Source organism: Oreochromis aureus, linkage group 13 (assembly GCF_013358895.1).
Source record: "Oreochromis aureus strain Israel breed Guangdong linkage group 13, ZZ_aureus, whole genome shotgun sequence".
NCBI classification, from domain to species: domain Eukaryota; kingdom Metazoa; phylum Chordata; class Actinopteri; order Cichliformes; family Cichlidae; genus Oreochromis; species Oreochromis aureus.
In genome coordinates this window covers 16,632,895-16,644,164 of record NC_052954.1, presented here as the reverse complement: position 1 = coordinate 16,644,164, position 11,270 = coordinate 16,632,895, and the positions used below count along the sequence as shown (strand labels likewise).

The window sequence follows — 11,270 nt, the reverse complement described above, 5'->3', positions numbered from 1 at the left end:
CAGTCACCAGATTTCAACAACAGAGCACCTCTGGGATGTGATGGAACATGAGATTCCCATCACGGATGTGCAGCAACTGTGTGGTGCTTTTCATGTCAATATGGACCAAAATCTCTGAGGAAGGTTTCCCCCTGGTTGAATCTATGTCACGAAAACAGCTCTAAGGGACTAAGTTTAAGCAGATATTATTAGCATTAGCAGATGGTATTGTTTACCTTATTATAATATTCTATATTTCACTTTATTTTACATTAAGTTCAATAGTTTTTAAGTTTATTAGGTAAATTTATTAGGTAAATGAGAAGTTCATCACGTCTTTTACCCAGTCAGCGCCTGATTTCTGTGAAAGGAGGGAATTGCCGAGCCACGGGCGCGCACTGATGACGTATCAGGTACGCGTGTAGGCTGCGACGTGCTTGTTATTTATCGTGGAGAGCTCATTAGAGAGGAAAGCGCCAGCAGAATACTTAACTTTTACCGTTTCTGCAAAATGTCTTTCCAAGACGATGAATCCTCGGACGCCGGACTGAGCGGTCAATCCAGGCTGGAGAGCTTCCTGTTCAGTAAGGGCCTGTTAAACAGTCTGTCAGAGATGCTCTGTAGGCGCACACGTGGGTTTCTGCTGTGATGTTCCTACAGAAATTTCTCACTCCCTTTCTTTTTTTACTGGGGGTTTGATTTTGGATTGTTTTGTTTTGGGGTTTTTTGTTAATAAAAACCGCTGTCATTTAATTGCTGGTCTTACTGTTATTCCAGGTTGCGAGCTGTCCTCCAAAGTACCTTTCTACACTTTCCAAGGAGATGAGGAGGAGGAGGAGGACCTGGAGCACTTCCTTGAACTCAGAACAGTATGCACAGTTTTGTTACCATCATTGGGATTTATCAGCGGCACGAACACACCAGACAGATGTTGTGTTGTGATTGCTGCAGGTTTGCTTAGGTAACGGTGCCAAGGAGGAGAGCAATGTGGTGGAGGTGACAGCCATGAACCACCAAGGAAAGACGATCTCGGTGCCCATTGCCAACCTTCACATCAAGTGTCTCCCCATGGTGTGTAAACTGAGGCTTATGTGCTACACAGCTGAAGTTTGATCTGTCTTAACTTTGATGCTTTGTGTCCTCAGGTGAGTCTGGGAGAGTTTGAGCTGAAAGCCCCAGTCACCATCCGACTCAAGGCCGGCACAGGGCCAGTTTCTGTCAGTGGGCTACACCTTATTGGTAATACTCTACTTTCTTTGTGCTTTAACACTTTAACACTGCCAGTACTGATATTCTAAGAAGCTCACTGACAATATCTCATCAGTTTTCAGCCCCTTCATTGTATTTATATCAAAATGATAGTAATCAGTGAATAATAGGAACTGATCCAATTTCTGAAATGTTAATGTAGGTACTCTTTTCAAACTGAGTTGGCTGACCCAAATAAACATGCAGCTGGAATTTTGTATTTTTATTTGTAGCTGATTATAAAAAATTGAATTCCTCTGCTTGACATTTAAGGAAGTTAATTAGAGTAATGCTTGGCTGCAGTTGAGTGTTTGACCTATTGGTCTATATTAGGGATGGGCAACAGTTTTTCGCAGTGTGACGTGGATAAAATAAAACAAAGAGCCAGACATTCAAACGTTCCAATATGTCGCCCCTAACCCTGAATTATTCTAAACTACATGAATTTTGGTAGGCATAATATGTAAGAATAAGGTCCTTTCTACTAGAAAGTTTGGATAAAATAGTCTGCTTAAATGCTGTATCAGCTTTTAATTTTCTATATTTTTTTAAGTGTTTAAGTGAAGGCGTTGTAATTAATAACAGGGGAAAAATGATTTGCACACAAGTGAAAGCAGTGCCGAACAACATCCGTAAATATGGGTTCTCATTTTTATTTCTTTTATTTATTTGGTGGGAGGCAGGGCTTGTTGAGTTTGCCTTAAACTCTTTCCCCCATGAAGATGACGTTTAACCAACTCCTCCGTAACTTTAACAAAGAGTTTTGACCTCTCAGTATGTATCGCTATCGTCATTTGAGGACTGTAACAGTAGTTTCCGGGTTTTTCCAAGTGTAGCTGCATAATCAGAGACGACCCTCACTAACTTCTGATGCAAACCCGTTCACTTTGTTTTATAAGCAGGCATGATAGATAACAGATTCAGGGGTTACTCCTAGTAGGCTTTCAAGGGGTAAAACGTTAAGGTCTGAGATGGACTGTAGGCCATATTTTGCCCTCATCAGGTGTGCCAGCTTTCATTCCCCTGAAATTCCTGTTTGGTCAGACAGTCACCACTATCACCTTTATAAGAACATCAGCAGCCTTTCAGGATGGTTTTTTATTTTGGGGAATTTCTGCCAAAACAAACAACCTAATGAAGATCTTTAGCTCCAGCTTATTCATCGTACTTTTAAAAGAACGTTTACTCAAATTAAGTCCCCCTACCCCCGAGACGTTTCCTCTCTCATACAAGAGCCTTCTTCAGTTCTACAAGCTGATTGGGAATCCCAGGTATTTAACCTCCACTGGGGTTATCACCTTGGAGGCGGTCCTGACAATTTTACGTGAACCTGAAAATCAAGCTCAGTTGCCTTCGGCTTAATTGCTTAACACATATACTATTTTGAAAAAGATCTTTTGTACCTCACAGCTTTTGAATAACTACAGTCTAAAGCGGCGGCATCAGGATCCAAACTCATTTAATCCTCAATACAGGTGAATGTCATGAATGTCCTCTGTAGTGAAACACCTGGAGTAACCTTGGTGCTCCCTCACCCTGGTAGACAAAAGGTTAAATATATCTCTGGGCAATAAAACTTAGTAACAGAAATGTGCCACTTACATCTTACAACTTTATTCCTTCTGCTGGTTCGAGTTAGTGTGTGCGTGAGGGTCAACCGTGAGGGCGCATTCAATAAAACGACCTTTCTGGCCCTTAAAAAGATAGAAAATGGTGAATCCTTTATCTTTTGTTCTTTCAATATGAAACAAAATAACAGAACATTAAAGGGCTGAGTGTCACGCTCGCAGTCTAGATGGTGATACCGGGATTCGGTGTAACACGGTGAGCTGACATTTTCTCCTGATCTTCTCAGTCTCACAGGTCGAAAACTCCGATGTGTCTGAGGATGAAGATGAGGAGGAGGAAGAAGAGGAAGAGCTGCCTGCTATCAAACCAGCAAAGAAGAAGCAGAAGCAGTAGGCGGCGAGTTCACTGATGGATTTTTTTTTTCTTATTCTTTTTTTTCTGAAATGGCTCACTCTCTGATGCATTTTAAGAAATAACACTTTTTTTGTACCAGACGGACACATTTTGCAAAGTTCCCACTTCTTCCACACCGGCCGCATGAACGCTGTGTGTGGTGGCAGCTAATGGTGCAGTCGGAGGAATCACGACGGGCTCTGATGTTCTCGCCTCTCCTCGGTTTCTCACTGCGAGCGTTGCAGCAGTGTAACTCACTTGTAGAAGAACTGTTTTTTTGCTACCCACAGTTTTATACTGTATATAATTCAGTCGCCACTGAAGGTGGTGGAAGAGGTGTCTTTTTACCACCAGCGGATCCCGGTATTGTTTAAAAAGGCCGATCTGGTAAAAAATAAATAAAAACATTGTCGTGCACTTGTCAGACGGGAAAGAAAATGCGTCAAACCGAGTGGTGCAGACGGATGATGACGTGCGTACGTCTTGATTCGTAGGAGTGTCACCCGATTCCTGCCAGTTGTGATATCAGAATACTGTTTTTCTACGTGATGTTTCAATCCTAAATGTGAAGATTTGTACTTACAGTTAGAACAAGAAAGCAATTTTGTCCAAATAAATGAGAAATTCAGGCACAATAAATAAAATTCACAGTTTGTCTGTTTGTGGTTTGCTTTCTGTTAGCTCAAAAACTTTGTACAATTTAGGCCAGCGCTTCGTTTTTTTTGGTTGTTCTCCAAAAGTTGATTCTGTTCATCTGGACGTAGCATTTTCAGTGGGAGAAACGTTGCAGGTTTCAGGTTTCTCATGACCATTTGCGTAATTATGATGAAGGAACTGACCTCACAGCCCATGTACTGTTTATAAGACTGGGGAAACCTGCAGTCAGCTGAGACTGAAGAAGTCACTTGGATGAGTGACGAAACGTTTCTCCCACTGAAAACGCTACGTCCAGATGAACAGAATCAACTTTTGGAGATTTACTTACCTGGATGATTGAGCATGCATCAAGATGTTTTTTTGTTGTTGTTTTTTCTCAAATGTCTTTGTTAAAGCTCCTGAAACTACAGCCATCTGCAATATTCTTATTCAGCTCAGAGCTGAACCTCTGCTTAAAGTCTTGTCTAGCACATCCTAAAGATTCTCAGTGTGGTTAGCATCTGTGGTCCAGTCCATGTGTGAAAATCGTGTCTCATGCTTACTGATCCTACTATTACTACTGCCCGTCGCCCCTCCCAGGGTATGGGCTGCCAAAGGTAGGTCTCCAGAGATTTCTGTCCCGGGCCATTCTTTCTAGATGGGTCCAGCCGTAGCCCATCTTTCCTGTTTCTGCCTCGAGGTCTTGTCACCAGGTGTTTCTTGGGCGGCTTCTCTTGCTTGCCTTGGGGGTTCCACCTGAGAGCCTGCTTGGTGATGTTGGTTGACGGTTTGCGTAAAGCAGGGGTGTTGAACTCCAGGCCTCGAGGGCCGGTGTCCTGCAGGTTTTAGATATCACCCTGTTTCAATACACCTGAATCAAATGATTAGTTCATTAGCAGGCTTCTGGAGAACTTCAAGACATGTTGAGGAGGTAATTTAGCCATTTAAATCAGCTGTGTTGGATCAAGGACACATCTAAAACCTGAAGGAAACCGGCCCTCGAGGCCTGGAGTTCGACACCTGTGGTGTAAAGCATACCCTACCCAGCACCATCTTCCCTTCCTGATTTCTTCCTCTTCTGGGAGTTGACAGGTTCCTTTCCATAGTGTGATGTTACTGATTGTGTCTGGCCAGCGTATGTTGAGAAACCTGAGACAGCTGTTGAGGAATGTCTGGATTTTTCTTTTTGAGGTTTTATTTGTCTTCCAGGTTTCAGCCCCGTAGAGCAGTACTGACTTCACATTGGAGTTGAACAGTTGGATCTTGGTAGTCAGGCTCACCTCAAAAAGTAATCAATCCCAAATATTCAGGCAGCTGAAGCTAGACCTCTAGTCTAATGGAGGCTCTTATCTACACTCTCCAGTAAAAAGAAAGGTGGTGGCATTTATTTTGCCAGACAGTGCATATTCAGTTCCAAAGTATATCTCTGTAACTGTAATAAAATGTTTTCAAAATGATCATATCCAAAACTCAATTTGGCAGAAAGGAAGTAAAAGAAACTAACAAGCAACAGAGAAATACAAAAGAGAACCACAAACAAAAGGACGGGTCCATAAAAATTCATCCAACTGCAGTTAACTCTAGCCTGCGCAACAATACTCTCCAGGTTGTTCATAAACCACCAACAATAGAGAGATTGGGGTGTTTGAAGGGTAAGAATGAAAACAGTGAGGACAGTAAAAGTTTTATGAAGGCAGATACAGTCAGGTTACATCCTGAATTAGCTTCATATTATCTGCAAGCGTACTTTTGTGTAATGGCACGATCTTTGCAGGGTAGCTGGAGCCAACTGTTGAACCTGCAGGTCAGAGCCACCCCACTCAATCTCACTGATGCCCCTTGTGCTTAGAATATATCTGAATATACAGCCTTTGAGAGCTTCCTCATCACACATAATGCACTTTTGAAGGTGTTTCTTAAAATGCTTCACTGTATAAGAGTTTATCTGAATGATAACGGTCGTTTGCCAGTAAACCATTCAAAGTCCATTCAAAAGTTGTCAGTCAGCGAGCATAAAGATAAGACAAGAGGAAAAGGACATCATTGGTGAACCTGACTCAACTGTCAGCTGGACGTGCTTTGCTCACTTTATCAAGCCGAGCAGCACCTCTGAGGATGAAATGTGAGGGCAATGTGAAAGTGCAAAAACCTGCAGTCCCTAAATTGGTCACTTGTATGTCTGTTGTTTTTTCTTTAATGTATTCAATACTCACAGACTTACTGGTTAAAATATCAAAATGAAACCATTTACAGCCCGGTATTTGCCACTGGATGTTTCTTCGTTCCTTTGATTTGTAATACCATGTGACACATCATCACTACACCCATCTACTTAGAAAAACATCCATTCATGTGTTCTTAAGAGCTTTAAACAGAAAAGGTACCTGGACTTCTGTAAGTATGTGAAGACATTTCACTTCTCATAAAAGAGGCGTCTTCAGATCTAAAAACAAAAGGTGGAGAGTCCCAGGTAGCAGGTTTGCCAGAGAATGACCCACCAGTGCCCTTCAAATCCAGCCATATCTTTAGAAAAAAAACTACATCCCGAGAAAAAAAACTCCCAAACACAAGATAAATAAGACAGTGTATGCTGTGCAGTGCAGTGAGGAGTGCTTGGATTGCTACACAGGAGAGACCAGACAGCCACTCCACAAACACATGGCTCAACATAGAAGAGCCGCCTCAGCTGTACACCTGCACTTAAAGTATAAAGGTCATCTATGTCCTCCTTTACTGTGAACGACCATCATTGAACAGAGGTGGTGTTTCAAGACACCAACTGTCAGCCGCCTACAATGCAGTCTTTGAGAACCCTTCCTACGCACTTCAAACCCGAGTCAGACTTAGCCTCAGGTGACCTCAAAGGTCACATTATATAGTAGGGCAAGGTTCAGAGTGGTTTCACGCTTAACCCCCAGTGATGGTAATCACCAACGCCTTTTTCCACACCTTGGTTCATGTGATGACACACATGATCAACAGCAGGTCAACAACCACCTCCAAAGGGGACAACCCCCACTAAGGGTTAAATACCTGAGACTCTCCACCTTTTGTTTTTAGAATTGAAGAAGCCTCTTGGATGAGAGGTGAAATGTCTTCACACGCTTAAAGAAGTCCATTTGCCTTCTTTTTTCAAGCCTTTAAGACTACCATGAACTGGAGAACCTACACAGCCATGCATACCGAGTGGTTACTTGCAAAATACATAAACTGCTGTCCAAAGTTTTGCCAACTTATTTTTTTATAGTGAGTTGGAAATTGTAAAATCCTTTTAAACACAGACATCTATACTGATCATCTCTGCACAGTGATGGGCAGCAGTCCCACAGAAGAAAAGCTGAGGGAGTGATTGCTTACAAGCAGCACTGCCAGATGTCCGAAAGAGGCTAACGCCACCACAAGCTATGCTGCCACTACGGTGACTTGAGAAATGGGCACCTGTGCAGCTCCCTTGATGGCAGCTTTCTGCTACTTGCAGACCAGTAAAGCCATCTTTTTCTCTAGTCTGTGAGGGGAAAAAACAACACATGTACTAACCCCACATGACGTTACATTACCTGCTCTGGATTTTGGATGAGTGTATGTGTCACACCTTTTGGGAAGATTCACCAGATTCCACACCACTACAGTTTAAAAACCTCGGTGATGCGTCACACAGCAAATCAGCGTGTAACAGTCTTCCAACTAGTTAATGTCACCTTCACTCGGAGCAGGTGGTGCTGCTTCTTATTTTCTGACTCATAAACCACATCCAACTGGTCGGTGCTGAGTGGGAGTTTTGTGAACCTTTGCAGCACTTTTATTGCTTATCAGGGTTTTATGGTCCAGCATCTGCGTGGTGCATTAAACGCTCACTTTCAAGTAGAGGTTACAGCTGTGTCCAGAGCAGCGCTTGGGTCTGTAGCAATATACTGACTAACTCAGGGAGGCCAAATCTACTAACCCTCCTTACCTCACAGACATTTGAGGGACAGTGGAAGTATATCATCATTTTTTTTCACTGAAACTATTTTTCGCGTACATTTAATATACTTGCATCCTATTTCACAAGGGATCACCACACCTGTGTTGCCACACCAAGTAGATCTGCATGTTTGACAGATTTCTTTTTTAGGCCAGATGCCCTTCCTGATGTAAATCCAGTGGAATTTCTGTCTCCTCCCAGGTAAATGTGTAAGCCACATGGCTGATTTGTGATTTTATTCATTGTTAGTCACCAGTGAGTGGAAAGTACCATGAAGTACAATGGAGAAAGCATCCAGCTTGATCTTTGCCAAAGCTTAGCTCACCATAGAAATGGCTGATGCTGAGTCACTAATTTCTTTCATTAGCTCATTGAAAGCTAATGAAACAGAAAACTGCTGGTGGATGATGCTGGGCCTCACGGGTGGGGAAAAGAGGCACTGATACGTGTTGGGACTGAGCAGGTTAGATATGTAATTTGACTGAGTTTAATGAACATGATTTTTATAGGGCAATTTTAAAAAAAGAAAAAAAGTCATTGTGATGACATTTACTTCACTAAAATTTTACTTTGATTCATTTGGCATTATGAGTTTTTTTCTGCTTATGAAGCAGGGCATTCAAAAGGCATCTGAGAACCACTGGCATATGAAGAGATCACACAACATAGCATCAGTCTTCACTGCCAGAACAGGACTCTTTAAAATATGACGATATCCCGCAAACGTGCAGTTTGGATCGTAGCTCTAGACCCTGCTGAACTTGGAGGTCCTGGACAAACCATGTCTGACATGCATTGACCGGAGAGGTCATAGTTCAGCTGTGCTGGTAATGACGGAAGCGTCATTTGTCAGCCCACAGCTGTTCACCATTTCTCTGACCCGATCCTGCATGAACTGGACGATTATTAACCCTACGAAGGCTCATTCATCTATGACGATAACCCAGGCCTAATCTGAACCATATGCTATCAGAAAATGTTAATTATTTATTTTGGTTGTTCTGCAAAGTGTTGTCAATCAGGACACAAAGCGACAGGCCTCCGAGGGCTAAACAGTTTAGCTTGTTTTTTCAAAACCACCGTATGAGAACTATGTAAAAACAGCATTAATGGCTAACATCTGTAGCCTATTCCTATCTAAAATATATTGTACTGTAAAACAATTACTAATAATGAAAAAAAAAATTAAATTAACATTGTAGCAAATTCATTGTATTTATGACTTTTTTCCAGTTTTTATGTAATATATATTAATATATTTATCATATAATATATATATGCATATCTAAAGTATATTTGGCTGTCAAACATGGATATACAGTAAAATAAATTAGCCCTTTATTGTCATTGCACATAAATATCTGTTTACAAATACTGAAGAGACACAACAGAAATAAGAAGGGAAGATGTTTGAAAACAAAAATGATAAGAAAAATCCAATTTAATACATCGCTTACTTGTAAAATAAAATATGTGTTCTGTTCATTTAGCTAATTAATTAAAAGTGCATGAATCTTTCCTCTTCACATTTTTGTAACAACGAACACAAAACATTTTGAATGTGCTGGTGAAATGGAAGGAAAAAACATCACATTGACCAGAAGTAAGTTATCGTTTTCCAAAGCTAAAATTAGGAATACCTGCTCACAGGTATTAACACAAATGCCTATACCTATACTCAGGCTGTTCTAAGTATTTCTGGTCTTATCTACTGGGATTTTCCCACACAACCATCTCCAGAGTTTACAGAGAATGGCCTGAAAATGAGAAAACATCCAGTGAGCGGCTGTTCTCTGGGCGAAAATATCTTGTTGATGTCAGAGGTCAGAGGAGAATGGCCAGACTGGTTCGAGTTGATAGGAAGGCAACTGTAACTCAAATAACCACTTGTTACAATCACGCTGTGCAGATGAGCATTAGTGAACGCACAATGTCTTGAAGCAAATGGGCTAAAGCAGCAGAAGACCACACCGGGTGCTACTTCTGTTAGTCAGGATTTCAGCTGCAATATTCACACGATAGGTTCAGAATCTGGTATAAACAACATGAAAGCACGGATCCATCCTGTGTCCTATCAGTGGTTAAGATTCATGTTGTAATGGTGGGATGGATGTTTTCTTTGAGCTTAATTTAAACACCACAGCCTATCTGACTGTTACTGCTGCCAGTGCATCCACCCTTTTATGAGCACACTGTATCGATCTTTTGATGGCTGCTTCCAGTTAGGTAATACACCATGTCACACAGCTTAAATCATCTCAAGTGGCTTCTTGAACATGACAGTGAGTTCACTGTTCTAAAATTGCCTCCACTGTAACCAGATCTCCATCCTATAAGCACCTTTCGTATGTGTTGTCTATTAAAAGGGAAGCAAAACGTCACTAGCGAGGTGTAGCTAACGAAGTAGTAGGTAACTGCATGTCTTCCTGAGAAACCAGCATGTACGGTAAAGTGAAACTGATGCTTGTTTGGTAAATACTTGGCTGAAACTCAAATTGAAAGTGAAATCCACAAAGCTCACATTTAATGCCGCCATTTGCAACAATGATGTTCAAGTTTTCTATCAGTAAAATTTCAGTACACTACTTATTTTGATCATTTCCAATCCAACCTTTAAAAACCCCCACAATGGTTCACTCCAAGAGTATACGAGTAAAGAAACTTTAATAGTTTCCACCTCTGACACTTGAGTGTGTCACCAGTGTAGCACAAAGTTCCTATGGCAACGACTGACATCACTTTGTACTGTCTCTAATTAATCCAGCTTGTCTCCGTGAAAGATCTCTGACATGTTCAAAAGCACTGATCTAACACGTCTTCATATATACATAGCCAAAAACAAATATACACACATATATGCACATCCACTGATTCTGCTTACCTGCATTTATACATCCTCCTTTGCTTATTTTTGCTATATTTTCCCTGTTTCACTCTAACATGCATTGTATGAATGTTGCCTGTTCCCCTTCAGCTCAAATTTGACAGAGGGCTGGTTTATGTTAGAATGATTTCCCCGAGCAAAAATAGACCTGCAGATCAATAAACATTGGCTACAGATTTTTGTCTTTGATGTTCGTGCACTTGTGTGTGTGTGTGTGTGTGTGTGTGTCTATGCACTGCTATCCTGGATTAGAGTTTTGGCACAGATTTCAAAGGTCTTATCAGATGAAGGTTAGAATTCTGCTTGGTTGATGAATTGCTGCTCTGTGTGCATTAAACTGGGCATATTCATATTCCTGTCAGTGTTAATGGAAGGACTGTTAAAGCTTTGTGTGACAAATGCATTTCTGCCGTACTGTAAGTTAGTACATAATGCATCCATGTCAGCCACCTCTAATATCCACCGCTGAACTGGAACAGGCAGGGCGGTTACACAAGCTGGAAGCTGTGCAAATGCATTTCTGACTATGTCAATAATACTAATCAAAGGTCTGAGTAACAGAGGAAGTCAAACCGTACCCAGCTGAAAAATTTCACT

At 41.4% G+C, this 11,270-nt stretch overlaps 1 protein-coding gene across 1 annotated transcript; it reads left to right on the top strand.

Annotated features, from left to right (window-relative positions):
• Positions 1-385: 385 nt before the first annotated feature.
• On the top strand, positions 386-3,842 carry npm3 (nucleophosmin/nucleoplasmin, 3). Its single transcript, XM_031739014.2, has 5 exons — positions 386-563; positions 757-848; positions 931-1,050; positions 1,125-1,218; positions 3,083-3,842. The coding sequence occupies exons 1-5, from the start codon at positions 491-493 to the stop codon at positions 3,187-3,189; spliced, it is 486 nt and encodes a 161-aa protein (XP_031594874.1). The 5' UTR covers positions 386-490; the 3' UTR covers positions 3,190-3,842.
• The last annotated feature ends 7,428 nt before the right edge of the window (positions 3,843-11,270 follow it).